The sequence below is a fragment of the Talpa europaea genome (assembly GCF_964194135.1).
Source record: "Talpa europaea genome assembly, chromosome: 12".
Lineage (NCBI taxonomy): Eukaryota > Metazoa > Chordata > Mammalia > Eulipotyphla > Talpidae > Talpa > Talpa europaea.
The window spans coordinates 23,850,881-23,875,535 of record NC_140079.1 but is presented as its reverse complement, the minus strand read 5'-3'; the positions used below and the strand labels follow the sequence as shown (position 1 = coordinate 23,875,535).

Below are 24,655 nucleotides of genomic sequence, written 5' to 3'. Positions count from 1 at the left end.
AAAAGTCATGTTTGCATATGGCAGCATTGCTATATTTCTATGGAATAGATGTAATGCTCTTTGTTATATTTGGCTTCTTTAGCCTCTATTAAGGAAAAGTTAATATCATTCAGTATCATCATAGTGGTAAAGGAGACCTCTGTGGGTCCAGGTAAGGGTCCAGTGTCAGGACTTTCTATGGGCATACTCTTTTAGCATGTATAGGATAAGATATTGTGGGAAGAACTTTATTCAGGGCTGTTCGCTAAGGTAACCCTTTTTTCCTGTATCCACAGATTTCCTTAGAGAAAAATGGCTTCTGGAAATGGTTCTTTCATTACTGAATTTATTCTCATGGGTTTAACCAATCGACCAGAACTTCAACTCCCCCTGTTCTTTCTGTTTCTAGTAATGTATATGATCACCATGATAGGAAATCTGGGTTTGATATTATTAATTGGGTTGAATTCACATTTACACACCCCAATGTACTTTTTCCTCTTTAATTTGTCCTTTGTAGACCTCTGTTATTCTTCTGTGTTTACACCCAAAATGCTGGTTAATTTCATATCAGAGAAGAATATTATCTCCTACATGGGTTGCATGACTCAACTTTATTTCTTCTGCTTTTTTGGTATTTCTGAATGCTATGTGCTCATATCAATGGCCTATGATCGCTATGTGGCCATCTGTAACCCACTCATGTACAACAGTGCCATGTCTCCTAAGGTGTGTTCCAGCCTTATGCTTGGTTCATACTTGATGGCATTTTCTGGAGCCATGGCACACACAGGGTGCATGTTGAGACTGACTTTCTGTGATGCAAACATCATCAACCATTATTTTTGTGACATCCTTCCTCTGCTTCAGCTTTCCTGCACAAGCACCTATGTCAACGAGCTAGTAGTTTTCATTGTGGTGGGCATCAACATCATTGTGCCCACTGTCACCATCTTTGTCTCTTATGGATTCATCCTCTCCAGCATCCTCCGCATCAGCTCCAAAGAAGGCAGGTCCAAAGCCTTCAGTACCTGCAGCTCCCACATTATTGCTGTTTCTCTCTTCTTTGGATCATGTATATTTATGTATCTCAAACCATCTTCTGCTGGGTCAATGGGTGAGGGAAAAGTATCTTCTCTTTTTTATACAAATACAGTTCCAATGATGAACCCCTTAATTTATAGCTTGAGAAACAAAGATGTTAAACTTGCTATGAGAAAAACTCTCAGAGGGAAAAAGTTTTGATCCAAAACTCTATCTCATTTTGCAGTTAGTCACAGGACAGAGTCTGTATTGTAACTACAATAATTTTATTATAGAAGATTCTTATCTATTGCTTTCTTACCATATTACTAACTTATATGCAGTCTTTATAGAGCATGTCTTCTTTCTTTCCTTTTCACAATTCTGTTCACACTTTTTCACATTTAGCAATGCTATTAAGGAATAAACTTAATTGTGTTTTTTATTCTTTATCATTTTGAACCTTTTCTTTCCTCTGGAATTAGAAGACTGCATTTCAGGTATTCAGATCAAGGTACATTAGGCTGATATTATGCTATTAACAATGTCTGATCTGCCCCTTGCCATTGGAAGGAGGAAGCAGATGATATGCTTCTGTGTTGGCCTATAGAATAAATGGAAGCACCCACGGGTTTATATAATAATCATTTCTACATTCTCTTGATCTTTCTGTGGGAAGTTTCAGATGACCATTGTCCCTACTTAAATGATGACACTACAAAGAAAAGCTTAACAGTGGCTGCAGCAGAGTCTTTTTGGAGCAGGGAAGGATAAAGGGAACTCCCATCAAGCAGAGATGTGTAGAGGGCTCTAGAGTGTTGGCAGAATTTTATTTATAGATCTACATGGTTGTCCAAAGCTGTGCACTTTATAATGATGAGAAGTGTATATTTTGTAGTATTTTAATATGTATTCATGTTACTTCTCACAATATATTAAGGTCACAGAATTTTGATAATATCTCAACTTAAGGTGGACGTGAAACTAGACAATAAGCAAAACTGAGATTAGAGGCCCAAGTATTTGACAACAGCTTTCTAAAAGAGAAGACTCTCAAAGAAACTAGCAGAGTCAGGGTAATATATGGAATGATTCAGACCAGTCTGGGGTAGATAGTCCTTGACCACTCTTGATGGAGAATTTCCATTAATGTCTCTGGGAGGTGGAAAGTTATTATAATCCCATTGTATAGATTTGTAAAGGTTCTATATCATTATGTTTAATGAAAGAATACAGTTCTCATTCTGTATTATACAATTTCAATTTAACTCCTAATTTTTTCATAAAGTATTTCCTTAAATAAATTCTTCAGTAATTATTTTTGATATCTGTAATGAAATGAATTTGAAAATGGAAATACTTTGTCATAAAGAAAAAACTGTACTTCATCACTAGAAGTATCATAACACATTATTAATGAATAAGAACCAGGTTTCACACTTATAGGAGTTCGGAGGTGATTCAGCTTTAATTTTCTGTTGCTTCCAAAAGTTTTGGGTTAAGTTTTTTTTATATTTTAGTTATATAAGCTTTGTTCCTGGAGATCAGGATGGACGTAAGTCAGAAGGTGAAATTCAGGTTGGCTCAGCTAGGTGGAGAGTGAATCAACAGTTGACCCCTAGTCTTTGTCTGTATAAGCTCACAATGCAGCCATCCTGAGTTTTACCTTTTACTTAGTAAGTCACAGCATTGGGAACTTGTCATGGTTTCAGAATCCATAATTTTATTTGTAAAAGTGATGATGAAACATGATGTAGAAAATGGAATTGAACAGTTACAGTTTTTGCTGGGAATAATGAAGGAAAAGGAAATAAATTTTAGACTCGAATGGGATAATTATGCAAACTAAATGCCAAGGATAAGAGGTCACACATCACTAACACTAAGATTAAGAAATATAAAGAAGATTAATTGTACTATAACAGAACTCTTGTATCTTTTCCATGTTTTCTCCTTCCTGGATCCTCCTGCCCTCTGTCATTTGATTCCCTAAAACTGGGTGAATGTAAGAATGGAAGAATGTACCTTATATCCCATTGCTGTAACATCTGTTATAAGCATCTATTACATTGAATTATAAGTGCTTTTTAACATTCAGTTGTCACTCTCACTAAATAAGTAAAACTAGAAGCAGATTCTTTCACTTAATAAGTGAGTAACTGCATGGAGTATGATCCAAAAATTATTGATGAAAGAAATCATGTTTTAATGATACTAACCATATTTGAGGTACAGAGAAGAAAATGAAATTAAGTAACACTTTAAAATCTGTCAGCGCTCAGTTATATAGATATGCCTTTGATTTTAGTCTCTATGGAAGACTCTCCTCCAGGTACAGCTGACAAAGCAAGCACAACCCATGCATATACCTCACCTGAAGTTATTTAACTTGCATAAATGAAATTTTGTACTTTTAAACTATGGTTTCCAGATTTATTTGCCCATCCTCAGCCACTGTACACTATTTCATTCTCCATTGATCAGTTTGATTATTTTAGATTCCTCATGTATATGGGATTACAGAGCATTTGTCTTTCTGTGTCTGGTTAAGAACACTTAACCTAATGGTCTTCAGTCACAGAATTTCTTTAAGACTGGATAATGTTCCATTATATGTATAGAACTTCTTGATACATTTATCTATCAATGGACACTTAGTTTCTTTCTACATCTTGACTATTATGAATAATGTTTCAAAGAAAATAAGAATGCTGATAACTCTTGAGATACAAAGGGAGTGGTGGATTTACAAGAAAATTGTATTTTAATTTTTTGGGAGTCTCCATCCAGGTTTTCCATTGTATCTCATTGGTCTGTATTTCCACTAACAATAAAGGAAGATTTCTTCCTTCCCCCTACCCTCCATATCCTCGCCAAAAATGTTGTTTTATTGTTGGTTAAAAAAAGTTTAAAATAGAAATTCCATGGATCCAGTTATCCCACCACTGGAAATTTACCCACAGAATATGAAAATACTAATTTGAAGAGATATGTGCATCCTCATGTTCATCACAGCATTATTCACAGTACCCAAGGGAAGGAACTAACCTAAGTGCTTACTGACACTAAGTGATTACTGACAGATGAGTAGAAAAAGAAGATGTGGCCTATATACTAAATGAAATAATATTCAACTACAGCTAAGGATGAAATTCTGTCATTTACAATAAAATGGATGGACTAGAGGGTATTATGCTAAGGGAAATAAATCAGAGGGAGAAAGATAACACTATGATTTCACTGATGTGGGTGATTAAGAAACAAAACTCATGAATAAACAAAACAAAACTGTTAGACAGCAAGAACAAAATATTGATTATCAGTATGATGATTTGTAAATCAGGTAAAAGGGGTCAATTATATGTTGAAAGATGGAAAATGGATTTTTAAAAAATGATTTATTTATGCATACAAGAACTAGGGTACAGGCCAGAGGTGTGGAGGGTGAGAGGATTCACCAGAGATAGAGTGGGGAGCAGAACAGGCAGACTGACTGAAGTACACTGCTGAGGGGAGCAGCGGGCAAGTCAGGGGAGGTCTGCTGCACCATATGGGTTGCTCCCTGGCTGGGGATTGAACTCATGCTGCAGTGGCTGTGGATAGTTTCATAGGTTGCGTCTTAACCCCCTCGCGACACCAGAGAGGAATTGTTATTAGTAAACATAGTGTATATAGATGTTGATTTATAATGATGTACATCTAAAACATGTTATAAACCAATATTACTATGATAAAAATTTTAAAACATTAGAGGAAAATGAATTCATTCATGTTCCTTAATTATAAAATTTTTGGTTTTCAGTTATACCCTGTAAAATTAGAAAAAAAAACAGAAAAAACAGTGAATTCAGTTTTTTAGTTTTTTGTTTTTTTTTTTTTTACAAAATTTCAGTTGCCCAGTGGGTAAGGTAAAGCTGTTGAAAGTTCTTGAACTAGATAAGAACAGAATGTATTTTCAAAACTTGGTCAAAAATCAGTGCAGAAGGATAAATAAAAGGGATCATGTAAGAATATCCTTAAATAATAGTTAGGACTCACTAAAATACTGTAATAGAGTTAAGTTAAAGCCTAAAACTGCCAGAATATGTGGTGGCTGATGGAAGGGTATGGGAATGATTTTGGTTGTAGACTCTGTTGCTCAGTATATGAGAAATTGTGGAAAATATTCTGGAGGTGTTCAACCAGAGAACACCCTCATCTTCAGAAATATAAAAATCCTACTATCTCTCTCTCTACTGTACTTACAAATTAGAAAGAACAAGTTTTGTTCCTATAGAATTTATAAAATTGATTGGGAACGCAGCAATTAAGGTTAAAAAAGTGTCATAAAAAGGGGTCTGCTGGAATTTAGAGAACATAAATAATGACAACTGATTTATTGGCAATTTACCATGGGTCAGGCAATGTTCTAACCATTTAACTCCCATTTCATTTGATCATCATAACAATTACTGGAAGAAATGCTGCTTTTAACATTCCTTTTTTACAGAAAGAAAGAAGCACAAGAAGTCCACAAGGTACAGTAGTTAGTAAGAATGGTGATAGGATTCACCCCTGTCACTCCATCTCCCCCACTGTATTTTTACAATGAAAAGAAATACATGACATCAGTTACTGAAATAGTCCATCTAAGATCCCAGCAGAATAGTCAGGTAGAAATTTCTAGTATCTGTTTCAAAGCTAGAACTTTAAAAGCTGTGTGACATTGCAAGTTACTTAGATATATCTCAGAGAGACAACTGAGAGGAGATTCTGTATCTTGAAGTTTCAGATAAAGAAATAAAGAATCCTGGAGGTAAAATCTTTCAGAAAATTTTCCACTTAGTATATGGGAAGAAAGAAGACAAGAAGCAATTGGTTTCCCAGCAGAGGTGAAGATATTAGGGAGCTGGGAGTTTATTTTAGGCATTGTCTTGGGAGATGTGCAATCCCTGGAGTGGTGGTAAAACTTGAGTAAAATATTGAGTCCCTGCAAATTAAAGACAGATCACATGGCCCAGGCTGTAAATACAGTCCTATTATTTCCCTTAGCCATACAGAATCTATTCCCTGGGAAAAAAACTGAGCAAGCTTCTACTCTGTTTTTAGCAAGGTAATTATACCATTAAACTCACACTCATCTGTATCTTACCAAGTGGCATAGAGGAAGATAATAAGAAAGACTGCTTATTTTCCTTTCTTGCTTGAGAGGACTGAAGAGTCATAATCAGAAACTGATCTGTAGTTCAGAAAGATTTCCGGGGCAGATCTGAAATTAAATCTGTGCAGCGTCCTGTTAGAATCCATGGAACCAACACTTGAGAGCCTGAAATTGGCCTTCCAGGACCACGGGGGGAAATAACAGTGAGGAGGCAGCACTGGGAGTGGTGAGGAGGTGAGTTCCTGAATTCTAGTTATGGAATGGCCCTCTTGAGAGGTGGGAGCCCATCTTGTTTAGTTCTGAGTATCAGGAGAAACTGGTAGAAGAATTAGCTGGCAAGGGACAAGGAGAGGGTGTTCACAGATACTGAGTTCCTCCATGGGTGCAGTAAGTCAGTTTTCTTTCCTTGAGTGCAACTTTTGCTTTTATACTTTTGTCTTCTGCTCTGTGACAAAAGCAGTGACTTCATGTCTCCTAGAATCTGCCCTTTACCTTTGAATGAAATTACGTTCTCTTTCCCACCCACCAGGTCTCATGTCACAGGGGCCAGCTCCTGTAAGCAGGGCTGCTGGGTCCACATCCCCTGGCGAGGGGAGGGTTAAAGGTGAATGAAGATGGGTGAATGAGAGAGGGATTCTGCCCTGACCCATCCTTCTCCCTTCGCAGGCAGTTTGCCTTAGTACTGGCCTTCCCTCTGCAGGCGAGGTTTATGATGCTTTTGCCTTATTTAACTTTGAATGTTATTAAATGGAAAGTTAGCATCACTCAACCATAGGACAGTGGTAAAGGCAGATTTTATTGCTCTAAATGGGGTTAGTCTCAGATATTTCTAGCTGCCATGCAACTGTCCCAGACTGGGCAGGTTCATGGTTGATTAGGGCAAATGGAAGAGTATTGATGCCTTTGGTAGATCTGACAGGCCTGTATGTTGAAGCAGGGGACAGGGTAACCAGACAGACCGGCATGCAAGGAGGCAGGTAGGCAGCAACTTGGCCTCTTAGCCCCAGAGATCGCCACAGTCACCCTCATTCTCCTTCATCTTCCCCCTCTGATCTCTCTCTCTCTCTCTCTCTCTCTCTCTCTCTCTTTGTCTGTCCTCTCTGACTTCACTCCTCTCTGGCTTCTCACCTGGCTGTCCTTCATTACAGGTGCATGTGTCCGTGCTTACTCTCCCAAGCACTTTTTGCAATAACAAGATATCAAGTGTGGGTAATGAAACAAAGCCACAGGTGGTGGCGGCCATAGAGACTGGTGGCCGGAGGTGAAAAAGAGCTTGAACAACCCCATATACAGCACACAAGCACATACAGCTTCTTCTCGAAGAAATATTAGATATTGTCAGAAGAGTGGGATTTCCATCTATTGTAACCTTTTCCCTGTGCTCACAGACACCGGTGGAGACGAATGGCTCTCATCAATGACTCTCTCGTGACTGAATTCATTCTATTGGGATTAACAAACCGACCAGAGCTCCAAATCCCCCTGTTTCTCCTATTCCTCATCATATATATGTTCACAGTTTTGGGAAATTTGGGTTTGATCATTTTAATTTGGTTGAATCCACTCTTACACACCCCCATGTACTTTTTCCTCTTTAACTTATCCTTCATAGACTTCTTTTATTCTTCTGTGTTTACACCCAAAATGCTGGTTAATTTTATATCAAAGAAAAATATTATCTCCTACTCGGGGTGCATGACTCAGCTTTACTTTTACTGTTTTCTAGTCATTTCTGAATGCTATATGCTGACATCAATGGCCTATGATCGCTATGTGGCTATCTGTAACCCACTCATGTACAACGTTGCCATGTCTCCAAAGGTGTGTTGCAGTCTTATGCTTGGTTCATACATGATAGGGTTTTCTGGTGCCCTGGCTCACACAGGAAGCATGCTGAGACTGACCTTCTGTGATGCAAACACCATCAATCATTATTTTTGTGACATCCTTCCTCTGCTCCAGCTTTCCTGCACAAGCACCTATGTCAATGAGCTGGTAGTTTTCATTGTGGCGGGCAGCAGCATTATTGTTCCCAGTCTCACCATCTTTATCTCTTATGGATTCATCCTCTCCAGCATCCTTCGTATCAACTCCAGGGAGGGCAGGTCCAAAGCCTTTAGTACCTGCAGCTCTCACATTATTGCTGTTTCTCTCTTATTTGGCTCAGGTGCATTTATGTATCTCCAGCCCTCTTCTGTTGGGTCTATGGATCAAGGAAAAATCTCCTCTGTCTTTTATACCAATGTGATTCCCATGATGAACCCTTTAATTTATAGCTTGAGGAATAAAGATGTTAAAGTTGCTCTGAGAAAAACCCTTTGTGGGAGAAATATTTGATGAGATATAGTGTCTGTGTATTTAGATATGACTGGTACCTTTTTCTTAAAATAGTTTAAGCGTGAACCTTCGGGTCCTATATCTTTGTACCATGGTTAAAAATTGAATTATCTCTCAATTTGTTTCCTCATTCTAACAATAGATCTTCCTTTCTCCCTCGTCACAATTCCTTTTCTTTTTGAATTTTGCCTGCTGAAAAATAGAATTAGATCAAATGTATCTTTGTTTTACATTGTTATTATGGAGGTTCTTTTTTTTCCTCCTGGAAAAGATGAACAGTTCTGCAGTTGATCAAGTTGGGTAATAATGTGCTGTCATGGGGTATCTTATCTGCTACTCATAATGTGCTTTTGGAATCAAGAATCAAATCTTCTTTTCTACTTCTGTCTTTACATCCTCCAATGACCAGGCGTGTACCTGCTTTAAATACCAGCATTTCCCAAATGTGAGTTTGCAATAACTATATAAAATATAATCTACATTCCAAATGCAAACAGCATGTATTAAAATTCTTGCAGAGATTTTATATTTACTGTTGTACTGTTCATAGAAGTGAATATTAAATTGGTATATAAAGGATCATCAATATGTATTTATAGCATAGACATGATCCAAAGCTCAGAATGTCAATTAAGTCAGATAGATTCTTAATGAAACATAGATAAAATGTAGCTTGTTTTTAAGTCTACTCTTTCAAAAATAATTTTAGTCTACTTTACCATGTTTTTATTGCAGTAATCATGAAATATGACAAAATTTTCTATTTTGAAAGTTTACTTGTTATGGTTTTATACATTAATATCTCTCAGGGTTATAGTTTTTTAAATAACTAAGGAATATAGTTTGCTGATTCTTTTTCATATGAAAGAGAAGTCCTATTGGGTTAAGGTTGCTGATAGATGATTGAAGCTGACATTTTCTGTCAAATCATTTAAAAAGGATTTAGAGTGTTTGCATACTCTTATAATAAGAAAATAGGATGCTGGAGAAAAAGAATTCCAGCATGTCACTAGGCAAAAAGCAAATGAACAAAACTGAAACCAAATACATAATAATCAAGAGCTCTCTGGGGCGGGGTAGGGGGGAGTGAGTTTTATTTATTTTTTATTTTTAAGATTTATCCATAGAAGAGCTGAATAATAGATACAGAAAGTATCTTTAGAAAGTAAAATGATGGGGGAAAGAAAGTCCTTTCTATGATACTGCTCTTTTCTGGAAGACCTTAGAAATATGATGGAAATCACAGGGTTTCTCTAGATAGGATAAAAAGCTCAGATTTTTTGATATTGACAAGTTAAACACACAGGGTCAGAGTTCTTATGAGCTACTAAATCACACAAGGTTTGATGGTTTCTGTTGACTTCTCCGTGATGGATTTTAAGAGACAAAAATCTTCGAACCCTAACTGAGGGAACAATGAAATTTGAAAAAAAACTTTTAATGAATAAGTCAATTGGTGACAATATGTTTTCGGTAATAAGATTAAACTTATTTTTTCCTCAAATACAAGTGATATCATAGCATTCTCTGTCTAAATTATTTCACTTATCCAAATGTCCTCTTAAGCAATCTACAGTGTGGCAAAACATGAGATTTTTTTTTTCTTTTCCATAGCTGAATAAGATTCCATTGTTTTTATATAACATGTACTTGAAAGTTGCTAAGAGAGTAGCTCTTAAAAGTTGTCTCTGAAAAATGGAATGGTAATTTTATAACATGAAGAAGGTATTAGCTAAAACTGTGGTGGTTGTCACATTGCAATATGTAAGTGTGTCAATTCAGTACATGTGCACAGTGTTAATGCCATTATATTTTATTTTCTTTGAAAGAATAAAAATGCTTCTCACAGAGATAAGGACATTTGGAAAGGGAGTGTAAAATGCCTTTTACATGAAATATATTTTGCAATCTTTTACTTTCAGCATATGTGAGTTACTCATAGACAGTATACACTTAAATCTTTTTTTTCTTATCCACTCAAAATTCTGTATCTATTGGTGGATGCATTTAATTGTTTTACATTTAAAAATTTATTGAGTACGTATTAAAATTTACCAGGAGTATGTATCATTGTAATTTTTGACAGTTTTTTCTTTTTTGTACTTTTGTCTATCTTTTGATGGTTTTCTTTCATTGAATAATTGGAATAGTATTTTGATTCTTTTGTACAATTTCTTTATGTATTTTCTTTGTGGTTACCTTGGAACTTAAATGTCTTATAATTATTGTAGTCTTTTAAGTTGGGTAGAGTTTAAATTGAGCGACATAAAATTCTATGCTTCCATTCCTCTCCACACTTAATGTTTGTGACTTAAAATCTTTTATTGTGTACCCATTATCATGTTTTTTTTTAGTTGTAGTAGTTTGTAATACTTGTTTTTAACTCTTGTAACAGAATTGAAAACAATTCACCCACCACCATTGCAATTATGCAGCATTCTATATATTTCTGTTGTTTATCAACTTAGTCTAAACTTCCAAGCATCTTATTTTGCTACTCCTCTTCCCTCCTTTTCAGTTGACACTCCCTTCAGCTTGTCTGTTTAGGTAGGCGTAGTGATCTCCGTCAACTTTTCTTTGTCTGAAAAGCTTTTTATCTGCCCTCATTTTTGATGCATGGTTTTTGCCTTGTTTGTTCTTTCTTCAGCACTTTAACTGTCATCCCACTCCCTGTGTTCTGCAAAATTTCTGTGAAAAATCAACTTAGATTCTTCCATGTGATCCATTGTATGTGACAAGTTGCTTTTCTCTTACTGCATTCAAAATCCTTTGTGACAAACTTGAAAACCAACGCTTGAAAGCTGACCATAGGTTTGTGGCTTTCAGAGGATGAGCAGGAAGATTGAGAATTGAGGGGTCTGGGGGAAGCACAATGGACTGTGGTGGAGGACTGTGCTCCAGTGGTGGGTATGCTGAGGTGACTACACGAGGCGGGAGTGGAGGATTTACTGACAAAACACTACCAAGGATGTAAAATGATGGCTCCTCAATAACAATAAATGAATGAATGAGTGAATGAATGAATGAATAACCCCAAAACAAAATTCTCTTTGTATTGCTTTGTATTGAGTTTTGATAATTATGATATGTCTTTGTGCGGCTTCTTTGTGGTAATTTCTTTTGAAATTACTTTTGCTTCTTGATTTTGGATATCCATTTCCTCTCCTAGATTTCAGAATTTTTTAGCCATTTTTATTTTGTATAATTTTTCCGTTCCTTTCTCACTGTCTTTGCTTATTGAGATTTCTATAGTGCATATATCAGTCTTACCGGTAGTGCCCAGTATGTCCCTTAGGCTTTTTTTAACCTTTACTCATTGGGTTTTGTGTGTGTTTGTTTTATTCCTCTGACTATATGATTTCTAAGGACTTTTTAAAAAGTTGCTGATGCAAATTTTGTGTGATACAGTCTGCTGTTGAATACCTCTAATGAAATTTTCATTTTAATTGTTTTCTTTATCCCCACAATATAAACTTAATATTTTTAAGTTATTTCTTAAATTATCGTCATTGGAATTTCCATTTAGTTCATGCGCTGCTTCTTACAACATGATCATCTTTATTACAGTTATTTTCAATTCACTCCAGGGAAATCTCATGCTTCCATTTCATTACAGTCAGTGTGTAATGGTCTATCATGTTTGTTTTTGGAAAATATTTCTTTGTGTCTTTATTTTCCTGACTCTCTGTGCTGGTATGCCCGTAGTACAGAAAACAGTGTTCTAACATCAGGGACTTGCCTTGCATTAGAGAAGATTCACAGTAGTGAGTCCAGCCAGTGATTCTAGGGGCCTCTCAGTTTTTATGTTCAAACCAACTTTGTTCTTAGTACCCCACCACCCCAAGTGAACTGAGTACTCGGTCTCATCAGTCTCTAAAACAAGCCAGACTGAAGCTGTTTTTGCAGGCAGTTCCCAGGTAACTCGTGTCATCGGAAGCATGGTGCAACTTTTTCATGCATCAGCACCAAGTTGGGGGAAGAGGATTTCTACCACTAGCTTTGTGCTAAGTTAGGGGCAGGGACTCAGCACCATCTTTGTTTTCTGTCATCTGGGCAGGTAAGGTATGTCTTGTTCCATGCCTCCTCCGCTTTCTGAGATAGGTCATCCAGAACAAGAAAATCTAGGTCATTGATGTGTGTCACACCCTCTCTCTCCCCATGGAGGATATTGGTAGAGTCTTTAGAACTTTCAAATCATGTCATTGATCAAATGAAGGGGTGGAAGCAAGACATGGCAGAATAACTCTACTGCAGACTCCACTCCATATACAGGTGACAAAGCAAGCACAACCCACACCTACACCTGACCTGAACTTATTTAACTTGTATAAATGAGATTTTCTAACATTTGACTGTCAATTTTCAGATAATTCTGCCCCCCCCAAGTCACTAGTAAAATTTATTCACTTTACATCGATCAGTTTAATATTTGAGATTCCTCAAATACCTCAAATATATATGTGAAATTATAGAATATTTGACTTTCTGTGCCTGGCTCAAATCACTTAACCTAATGGTCTCCTATTTCATCCATCTCATAAGTCATAGAATTATTTTCTTTTTTAAGACTGGATAATGTTCCATTATATATATATATATATATATATATATATATATATATATATATATATATAAAACTTGATGCATTTATCTGCCAATGGACATTTTGTTTCTATATCTTGACTATTGTGAATAATGTTTCCAAGAAAATAAGTGTCCATAACTCTTTAAGATACAAATTTCATTACCTATATCTATACATCCAAAAGTAGGATTGTGTTCTGACTAGGAATATCTACTTAAATTATTTTGGGTGTCTCCATACTGAATTCCATACTTGCTCATCAGTTTACATGTGTAAACTGATATATGTATGTATGTGACATTGCAAATTATTTAGATAGATCTCCAAGAGACAATTGAGAGGAGATAATATATCTGGAAAAGTTACAGATCAACAAATAAAGAATCCTGGAGGTAAAATATTACAGAAAATTTTCCACTTAGTATATGTGAAGAAAGAGGGCAAGAAACACTATCATAGATTCCCAACAGAGGTGAAAATAATGGGAGCTGGGAGTTTATTTGAAGCATTGTCTTGGGAGATGTACAATCCCTAGAGTGGTGGTAAAACTTGAGTAAGACAGATTAAAGACAGATCAAATTAAAGACAGATCACTCAACCCAGCCTGTAAATACAGTCTTATTATTTCCTTACTCCATATAGATCTTCTCCCTGGGAAGAAACTGAGCAAGTTTCTACTCTATTTATAGCCAGGTACATTATATCATTAAACTCACACTCATCTGTATCTTACCAAGTGGCATAGACAAAGAGAATAAGAAAGACTGCTTATTTTCCTTTCTTGCTTGAGAGGACTCAAGAGTCATAATCAGAAACTGATCTGTAGTTCAGAAAGATTTCCGGGGCAGATCTGAAATTAAATCTGTGCAGCGTCCTGTTAGAATCCATGGAACCAACACTTGAGAGCCTGAAATTGGCCTTCCAGGAACACAGAGGGAAATAACAATGAGGAGGCAGCACTGGGAGTGGTGAGGAGGTGAGTTCCTGAATTCCATTTATGGAATGGCCCTCTTGAGAGATGGGAGCCCAAAGTTGGAACCTGTGCTCCTGTCTGTCCCATCTTGTTTAGTTCTGAGTATCAGGAGAAACTGGTAGAAGAATTAGCTGGCAAAGGACGAGGAGAAGGTGTTCACAGATACTGAGTTCCTCCGTGGGTGCAGTAAATCAGTAAGTTTTCTTTCCTCGAGTGGAACTTTTGCTTTTATACTTATGTCTTCTGCACTGTGACAAAAGCAGTGACTTCATGTCTCCTAGAATCTTCCCCTTACCTTTTTTTTTTTTTTAAAGATTTATTCATTTATTCAAGCACTGGGTACAGTCAGAAGCATGGGAGGGTGAGAGAATTCACTAGAGTCAAAGCGGAGAGCAGAGCAGGCAGACTGACGAAGTACACTGCTGAGGGGAGCAGCGGGTGGCAGGAGAGGTCTGCATGCCATGTAGGACCCTCGCCTGGTGGCTGGGGATCAAACTGGCACAGAGGCTGCAGAGGCTGCGGGCAGCTTAGCAACCCAGTGGTCAACCGCTGCGCCACCGGGGAGGCCCTCTGCCAATTACCTTTAAAACTAAGTTCTCCTCTCTCCCACCAGGTCTCATGTCACAGGGGCCAGCTCCTGTAATCAGGGCTGCTGGGTCCACTTTCCCTGGCGAGGGGAGGGTTAAAGGTGAATGAAAATGGGTGGAAGAGAGGGAGGATTCTGCCCTGACCCATCCTTCTCCCTTCACAGGCAGTTTGCCTGAGTACTGGCCTTCCCTCTGCAGGCGAGGTTTATGATGCTTTTGCCTTATTTAACTTTGTTATTAAGTGGAAAGTTAGCATCACTTTGTGTCATGACAATGGTAAAGGCAGATTTTAATGGTCCAAATGTCCAAATGGTCCAAATGGTCCAAATATTCTGAGATATTCCAAACATGTATACCTTCTTGTAGGAAATTGTCAAAAGTGTTGGGTTTCCCTCTTATTTAACCTTTTTGTTGTGCTCACAGATACCCGTGGAGAAGAATGGCTCTTGTCAATGGCTCTTCTGTGACTGAATTTATTCTCTTGGGATTAACAGACCAACCAGATCTCCAAATGCCCCTATTCATCCTGTTTGTTATCATATATATAGTCACAATGTTGGGAAATTTGGGTTTGATAACTTTAATTTGGTTGAATTCACACTTACACACCCCCATGTATTTTTTCCTCTTTAACTTATCCTTCATAGACTTCTTTTATTCTTCTGTGTTTACACCCAAAATGCTGATTAACTTTATATCAGAGAAGAACATTATCTCCTACACGGGATGCATGACTCAGCTTTTCTTTTTCTGTTTCTTTGTCATTTCTGAGTGCTATGTGCTGACATCAATGGCCTATGATCGCTATGTGGCCATCTGTAACCCACTTATGTACAACGTTGCCATGTCTCCTAAGGTGTGTTCCAGTCTTATGCTGGGTTCATACATGATAGCGTTTTCCAAAGCTATGACCCATACAGGATGCATGCTGAGACTGACCTTCTGTGATGCAAACAAGATCAATCATTATTTTTGTGACATTCTCCCTGTGCTCCAACTGTCTTGCTCAAACACCTATGTCAATGAGCTGGTAGTATTAATTGTGGTGGGAATCACCATCATTGTGCCCACCATCACCATCTTTGTGTCTTATGGCTTTATCCTCTCCAGTATCCTCCACATCAGCTCCAAAGAAGGCAGGTCCAAAGCCTTTAGTACCTGCAGCTCTCACATTATTGCGGTTTCTTTCTTCTTTGGCTCAGGTGCATTTATGTATCTCAAGCCCTCTTCTGCTGGGTCAATGGATCAGGGGAAAATCTCCTCTGTCTTTTATACCAATGTGATTCCCATGATGAACCCTTTAATTTATAGCTTAAGGAATAAAGATGTCAAAATTGCTCTGAGAAAAACCTTGTGTAGGAGAAATATTTGATGAGAAATAGTGTCTGTGTATTTAGTTATGATAGGTAGAATCTTTTATTAGAATAGTTGAAATGTGAACCTTCAGGTCCTATATCTTTGTACCATGGTTAAAAATTTGAATCTTCTCTCAATTTATCTCTACTTTGTAATTTTAGATATTCCCTCCTCCCAGGTCACAATTTCTTCTCACATTTTTTCCTGCTGAAGAATAAAATTGGATCAAATGTATCTGCTTTTTACATTATTATTATGTGGATTGTTTTCTTGCTCCTGGAAATATAAATAGTTCTGCAAATGATCAAGTAAAGTAACACTGGGGGTAATATTGTGCTGTTGTGAGGTATCTACTTGCCATCCATAATGTGCTTTTAGATAGGAATCAAATAATCTTTTTCTACTTCTGTCTTACATCCTCTATGACCAGGCATGTACCTCCTTTAAATAGCATTTCCCAAATACAACAGTTTCCATTACATGTATAAAGCATAATCTACTTTGCAGTTGCAAACAGCATGCATTAAAATTCTTCTTGCAGAGATTTTATATTTACTGTTGTACTGTTACAGAAGCAAATATTGGTATATATAATTGGAATATTATAATGAATCATCAATATATTTTTAAAGTATAGACATGATCTGAAGTTTAGGAAGGTAAATGATTGAATTCAGATAGCTTCCTAATGAACCTAGATAGACTGTAACCTGTTTTCAAGTCTTCTACTCTTTCATATATACTTTTGGTCTACTTTATTCTTTTATCATTAATCATGAAACATGACAAAAGTTTTCTATTTTGAAAGTTCACTATGCTTGTTATGTTTTAATACATTAATATCTCTTAAGGTGGCAGTTTCTTTTCTTTTTTATTTAGGAATATAGTTTGCTGATTCTTTTCATGTGAAAGAGAAGTCCCATTGGGTTAAAGTAGCTGAGAGTTGACTGGTTGATATGGGGCTGACATTTTCTGCAAAATAATTTAGAATGTTTACAAACTATTGTAATAAAAGAAGAAACCCAAAAGTCATTAGACAAAAACCAAAAATTGAAACCAAACATATAATAATCAAAAGGTTCTTCTTTAGAGAAAGAACAGTGAGGTTTAAAACTATAATTTGAATTTACATCCTATACTGTACAATGCTGTCTGTAATTATACTGTCCATAGAGCTTTGATAAATCTTATAATGCATAGTGACCATCATCAAATAATATTTTGAAGAACAAAGGAAAGAATTGGTGGCCACAGTAGTGAGGAAACCCAGGATGAGATAGTAACTTCAGGAGATAAAACAATGGTGTGTGGTAATCAAAACTCAATTGAGGATAAAAGAAATGTAGAATATAAAATGATGGGGGAAAGAAAGCCCTCTCAGTGAGTATAATCTTTTCCTGGAAGGTCTTAGAACTATGCTGGAAATCATAGGATTTCTCTGAATTGGATAAAAATTTCAAGTTATTTGATTTTGACAAGTTGAACCCATTGGGTCAGAGTTCTTAGGAGCAACTAAATCACAAATGGTTTGACGGTTTCCATTTACTTCTCCATGAAGGATTTTAAGAGACAAGAAGCCTCAAACTATAACTGAGAGAATGAAATTTGAAAGAAACTTTTGGTGAATTAATCAAATTGTGAAACTATGATTTCTGTAATTAGATATAGACTTATTTTTTCCCTCAAATAAAAGTGATATTATATAGTATTTTTTCTCTAACTTATTTCACTTAGCAAAATGTTCTCTAAGACCATCCATGGTGTAGCAAAACACAAGATTTTATTCTTTTTCATGGTTGAATAAGATTCCATTGTTTCTATAGAACATGTACTTGAAAGCACTAAGAGAGTGGCTCTTAAAAGTTATCACCAAAAAAAATGAATGGTAATTCTACAGCATGAAGAAAGTATCAGCTAAAACTGTGGTGGTAATCTCATTGCAATATGTAAGTGTGTCAACTTAGTAATGTGCATTTAAGCTTATGCAGTGTTAATGCCATTGTATTTTGTTTTCATTGGAAAAATGGAATTAAAATGCTTCTCACAAAGGTAAGGTCATTTGCAAAGGGTGTGTAAGATAATTGCCAATGTTTTATCATATAAGATTAAAATTCATAAGATTTTTTGTGGTTTTAAAAATTATGCGTGTGTGTGTATGAAGGCTGCTCTTAGTATGATTTTAAAATATATATCCCTATAACCTTCTTTAGTACATTCATTATAGCAAATAGCAATTTATCTTCATCCCTGGTCTCTTCTGGTTGCCTTTTGCATGAAATATATTTTACATTCTTTTATTTTAGCATCTGTGAGTTTCATATAGACCGTATATACTTGCATCTTTTTTTCTTATCCACTCAAAATTCTGTCTTTTGGTGGGTGCATTTAATCTATTTACATTTAAAATCTTTATTGGTCAGAAAGAAGTTATTATTTTAAATTTTGAAATTTGATTTTTTTGGTACTTCTTATGTCCCTCTTTCTCTCTGTTGATGGTTTTCCTTCATTGAACAATTGGTTTGATATTTTGATTACTTTCTCTTCTTTTGTATAATTTCTGTATTTTCGTTGTGGTTACCATGGGCCTTATCACCTTTTAAGTTAGAGAGTTTATCTATGACTCTTCCTCTCCACACTTCATATGTTTAATGTAACTTTTAAAATCTATTATTGTATATCCATTAGCATGTTGTTTACATTATATTTTTAATAGATTTATTTTTAATTTTTATAACAGAATTAAAAGAAATCTGCCCACCACCATTACAATTATGCAGCATTCTGTATATATCTATTGTTTATCAACTTATTCTAGACTTCCAAACCTCTCTCCTTCAACTTTTGTTTGTCTGAAAAGCTTTTATCTGCCCTCATTTTGGATGCATGGTTTTGCCTTGTTTGTCCTTTCTTCAGCACTTTAACTGTGCCACCCCACTCCCTGTGTTCTGCAAGATTTCTATGAAAAATCCCCTTAGCTTCTTGTGTTTTCCCTTGTTTGTGATAAGTTGTTCCTTTTTTGCTGCATTCAAAACCCTCTTTGTGACAAACTTTAAAATCAACTCTTGAGAAAGAAAATATCAAAATCAACAAACAACTGTGAACCAGAGATACTCCATGGGGTGTGGGGGGCGGGAAAGGAGGGATTGGGGTCAAAATAAGGGGGTTGTAATTAATTGTATGGGGAATATAAAAATAAAATTTAAAAATAAATAAATAAATAAATAAATAAATAAACAAATGTATGTCTCTCTTGTCCTAGGGAAAATATATTGGTACATTTTAAGTCTAAAATAGATAAGTAGGGATTCGTAGATGATCATGGTAAGACATTATGTAAAAAGTATTTATTATGGAAAAAAAAAGGTGGGAGAAAAAAAATCAACTCTTGAGAGCTTACCATAGAGAGATCTTTGGCATTCAGAGGGTGAAGGTGAGGGGTGAGAAAGGGGGCGGGGGGATTCAGGGGAGGTGGGGAGCACAGTGGACTATGGTAGAAGACTGTGCTTCAGTAGTGGATATGCTGTGGTGACAACACCTGAGGGGGGAAATCCTATACCAATAAGGATGTAAAATGATGGTGCTTCTATCACAATACAAAATTTCTTCGTATTGACTTTTGATAATTATCAAGTATCTTTGTGTCGACTTCAGAACTGCTTTTGCTTCCTCATTTTGTATATCCTTTTCTTTTCTCAGATTTGAGAATTTTAAAGTTTTTTTTTTATTTTGGATAGTATTTCCATTCCTTTCTCACTGTCTTTGCATACTGAGACTCCTATAATGCATATACCAATCCCATCAATAGTGTCCAATATTTCCCTTTGGCTTTTTTTTTTTTAAGATTTATTTATTTATGCATACAAGAGCTGGGGTACAGGCCAGAGATACAGGGTGTGAGAGGATTTACCAGACACAGAGTGGGAACAGAACAGGCAGACTGACTGAAATATACTGCTGAGGGGAGCAGCGGGCAAGACGGGAGAAGTCTGCTGCTCTATGTGGATTGCTTCCTGGCTGCCCGGAGATCGAACCTGAGCTATAAAGGTTGAGGACTGCTTCATAGTGCAGTGCTTAACCCCTTGTGCCACCAGGGAGGCCCTCCCTTCAGCTTTCGTACTGTTTTTCAGTGTTGTTTTTTTTTTTTTTTTCTGTTCTTCTGACTATAGAATTTTAGACTTTCAGAAACATTTGCTGATGTAAATTTAGTTTGATCCAGTCTGCTGTTGAATACCCCTAGTGGATTTTTTCATTTTAGTTGTTTTTTTCATCTCCACAATATAATGCGTAATATTTATTGTTATCTTTCTCCTTATTGGAACTTCCACTTAGATCATGCACTGTTTCTAGCCATAGTGAGCATCTTTATGACAGTTACTGTCAATTCTCTGCAGGGAAATCTCATATTTTCATTTCATTACCATCATTGTGTAGTGGTCTATCATGTTTCTTTTTTGGAAAATATTTCTTTGTGTCTTCATTTTTCTGACTCTCTGTGCTGGGGCGTCCATAGTACAGAAAACAATGTTCTAACATCAGGGACTTGCCCTGCTTTGGAGATGATTCACAGCAATAAGTCCAGCCAGTGATTCTAGGGGCCTCTCAATTTTTATGTTCAAACCAACTTCTTTGTTCTTAGTACCCCCAACACCCCACCTGACCCGAGTGCTTGGTCTCATCAGTCTCTAAAACAAGGCAGACTGAAGCTATGTTTGCAGGCATTTCGCAGGCATGGTGCACCTTTTTCGGAGGCATGGTGCACCAGCACCAAGTTGGAGGAAGAGGATTTCTACCACTAGCTTTGTGCTAAGTTATGGGCAGGGACTCAACACCATCTTTGTTTTCTGTCAGCTGGGCAGGTAAGGTATGTCTTATCCCATGCCTCCTCCACTTTCTGAGACAGGTCATCCAGACCAAGAAAATCTAGGTCATTGATGTGTGTCACACCCCCTTTCTCTCCCCACAGAGAAGTTGGGAGCTGGGATGTGTTGTCTCAGTCACATGGAATTGTGCAAGGATAGGTATCAGGACCAATGGGTATCTTGAGTTTCACTGACAGCTTCGCTATGACTGGTTCCATGTTTGAATAGGGTGAAAGAGACTTAACTATTTTGTGGATTTTTTACAAAATTGATCTGTGCATGAATGTTTTGAAACATTGTGTTCATGGAAATGGTTAAGATTTCTGTTCTGCCATCTTGCTAAATGTAAAAGGAAGTTTATTTTTTTGTTCTTCATTAGAGGATGTACAAACCTAGAGTCAAGGGAAAGCATTAGTAGCATATTGCGTTCCCAAGGAATTAAACTGATTATTGTCCTAAGTGTAAATACAATCCCCCTATCACCTTATTATACAAAGAAACTTTTCCCAGAGAGAGTATGAGTAAATTACTATCCTTTGGTAACTGAGTATATATCATTAAATTTATCTTCAATCTTCTGTATCTAAGTGGCAAAAATGATTAAAGACAGTTCATTTTTGCCTATTGCTTTGGAGTACTCAAGGTCATAATCAGATACTATGATGTATAGTTCAGAAATATTTAGGGCATATCTGATTGCATATGAGTTGCCTATTCTTATAATCAAAGGAACCAAAACCCTGTGCCTGAAATTGACCATCCTTTTCCATGGGAGTAATACTAATAATATGAAGCATCAAGGTTTTCTAATATAAGGTGAGTTTCTGGGTTCCATTTAAATTAATATCCTATTTTTTGTTGTGAACTGTCCAGGACTTAAGATATGATACATTCTTTTGCAATTTTGCAGTCCTGAGAATTAAGTGTAATTGGTGGAAGAAGCTGTTTGAATGGGGAGCTGGGAATAGTTTAAAATTATTAGGGGGCTCAAAAGATGTATCTTACTAGTCAGGAAGGGACTTCCCCATGGATATCTCTCTCATTTTTCTATATTCATGACTTTTCTGATATGGAGAAGTACCTTGACTTCTTCCAGATTGTTCCATTGGATTTGGGGCAGAATCTTTAGTTCCTACCCTAATAACTCTAATCTGCATTAGACACTCACACTAGATACCTGGGGGTTAGTCTTCAATTTTACTGGTGAGAAGAGGGTTGAAGTGAGTAAATAAAAGTTGTGATATAAGAAGGATGATTTTGTCATAATCCAAAATTATTCTCCCCAACTTTTGACTTACACAACTTCATGTTTGCAGATGGAATCATTAGCCTTCAAATCAGTGGCTAAATTTTGCTGGGCAAGGGTACATTTTGTTTAATAAAACTCTAATAAGAGTCCACATCAATGTTTTATGTTAATGACAGAGTAGACTCTGCGGGTCCAAATTTATCTAGTCTCAGATCATCAAGGTGTATACTCCACTCTTCTGAGGGGAGATAATGTGGGAAAGATGAGTTGTTTTCTATGTAACTTTATTCTCCTGTGTCCACAGATTCTCTTAGAGAGGAATGGCTCCTGGAAATGGCTCTTTTGTGACTGAATTCATTCTGGTGGGGTTAACAGACCGAACAGATGTCCAACTCCCCCTGTTCATCCTGTTTCTAGTAATGTATATAGTTACTGTGTTAGGAAATTTGGGTTTGATAACTCTTATTGGGTTGAATTCACACCTTCATACCCCCATGTACTTTTTCCTCTTTAATTTGTCCTTCATTGATCTCTGCTATTCTTCTGTGTTTACACCGAAAATGCTGATTAACTTAATATCAAAAAAGAATATTATCTCCTACAAGGAGTGCATGACCCAGCTTTATTTTTTGTGTTTTTTTGGTATTTCTGAATGCTATGTGCTCACATCAATGGCCTGTGATCGCTATGTGGCCATCTGTAACCCACTCATGTACAACAGTGCCATGTCTGCTAAGGTGTGTTTCAGCCTTATGTTTGGTTCATACTTGGTGGCATTTTCTGATGCTATGGCTCACACAGGGTGCATGCTGAGACTGACCTTCTGTGATGCAAACACCATCAACCATTATCTTTGTGACATCCTTCCTCTGCTCGAGCTTTCCTGCACAAGCACCTATGTCAATGAGCTGGTAGTTTTCATTGTGGCGGGCATCAATGTCATTGTGCCCACTATCACCATCTTTGTTTCCTATGGTTTCATCCTTGTCAGTATCCTCCGCATCAGTTCCACAGGAGGCAGGTCCAAAGCCTTCAGCACCTGCAGTTCCCACATAATTGCTGTTTTGCTCTTCTTTGGCTCAGGTGCATTTATGTATCTCAAGCCCTCTTCTGCTGGATCTATGGATCAGGGAAAAATCTCTTCTGTCTTTTATACTAATACAGTTCCTTTGATGAACCCTTTAATTTATAGCTTGAGAAACAAAGATGTTAAATTTGCTTTGAAGAAAACCTTATACAGGAGAAAGTTTTAATCAGAAACAGTGTCTTAGTGTATGAGTTATAGATTAGGATGGTTCTCTTTGTTTCATTAAAACATTATAGCAGTCATTCTATTTTTTTAACATAGTGAAAGAAATTTGAGTCTTCTATTGACAGTTTATTACCAGTCCTTGTTGATTAGCTCTCTTTTTTCCTCACCTTTACTCAGTCTTCTCTACTTATTTTTTGGTGTTAGTTACAATATTAAGAATTCATTATCAGGGAGGGGGGAAAAGAATTACATTATCTATTTTTCATTGTGAATTGAACATCCTTTTCCTTTGGAAAAATTAGTGGTCTTAAAAATCAAATTAAATAGCACTAGAGTGACATAATATCATTGGGAGTATATTCTGACGTTTTCTATTTAAAGCATGAATCACCTATTCTTTTTCTACTCCCATATTTCTATCATCAGCTTAGAAAGAATATGTTCTTTAAATGCTTGAGATTGAAGGGTCCATAAAAACTAACAAGGACAATCCATTTTGCACTGGTACACATAATGCATTAAGCTTATCTTGGAAAATGGTTTCTTTTTTAAGTAGGTACATACAAACCAACACAAAAGAGATTGTCAAAATATATGAATTTGACTCAGACTGGTCAATGACTGAAGTCACACAACTTCAGAAAAGGTTTGACTTAACCCTTAGTCTTCAGCTATGGAGCCTACAACCTCTTGTAGTATAACTTGCTACATTCTTTTATTTTTGTTTCAGTCAGCATGGAATATGAGAAAGCACTGCAACTTTGAAAGTTGACTGACCTTTGTTCCAATATGACAAATCAGTATCTCTCAGGATTGATTATAATGCTTGTAGGTTGTTGTTGTAGTTTAGGAAAATAGTTTTTGTGATTCTTTTTGTTGGATAAAGCTGATCTCGTGGGCAATATTTTGGGAGAGGTGATTGGCTCAAATAGAGTAGTTTTTCTACAAAATTTTAAAAATGCAAGTGAATATTTGCTGTGTTTGTAACTCAGAAAACAGAGCACAGTGGAAAAGGGAACCCAGAAATATGTCATTAGGCCAAGACTTCACAAGACTTATGACCAATAAATAAGATAGTCCTGTGTGGGGAGTGGTCATGAGAATTAAATATACATATAATTTGTATTAGCATATTGTGTTTTAGAGTATTGTGAACATAATCTGTTGTTCAAAAACTTCATTAAAACTCCAATGCTCCTGAGGCCTCCCTGGTGGCGCAGGCAGTTGAGCGCCCCACTGTGAAGCTGTTCGCAGCCTCTACAGCACAGGTTTGATCCCGGCAGGCCAGTGAGAATCCCACATGGAGAGGCAGACA

The 24,655-nt window shown here is 36.6% G+C and overlaps 3 protein-coding genes across 3 annotated transcripts; all 3 read left to right on the top strand.

The window, feature by feature from the left end:
• Positions 1-291: 291 nt before the first annotated feature.
• Positions 292-23,341, top strand: LOC311181452 (olfactory receptor 8U8-like; the record flags this gene model as incomplete). Its single annotated transcript, XM_084249922.1, is given in 4 exon segments — positions 292-1,203; positions 1,206-1,248; positions 4,895-4,905; positions 22,403-23,341. Coding segments are annotated over 4 exon segments (1,905 nt in total).
• On the top strand, positions 7,544-8,479 carry LOC311182162 (olfactory receptor 8B3-like; the record flags this gene model as incomplete). Its single annotated transcript, XM_084250759.1, has 1 exon — positions 7,544-8,479. Exon 1 carries the CDS (start codon positions 7,547-7,549, stop codon positions 8,477-8,479), a length of 933 nt encoding a protein of 310 aa, XP_084106885.1. The 5' UTR covers positions 7,544-7,546.
• On the top strand, positions 15,047-15,996 carry LOC311182158 (olfactory receptor 8B3-like; the record flags this gene model as incomplete). The annotated part of the gene is made up of 1 exon (XM_084250755.1): positions 15,047-15,996. The coding sequence occupies exon 1, from the start codon at positions 15,064-15,066 to the stop codon at positions 15,994-15,996; it is 933 nt and encodes a 310-aa protein (XP_084106881.1). The 5' UTR covers positions 15,047-15,063.
• Positions 23,342-24,655: the final 1,314 nt, after the last annotated feature.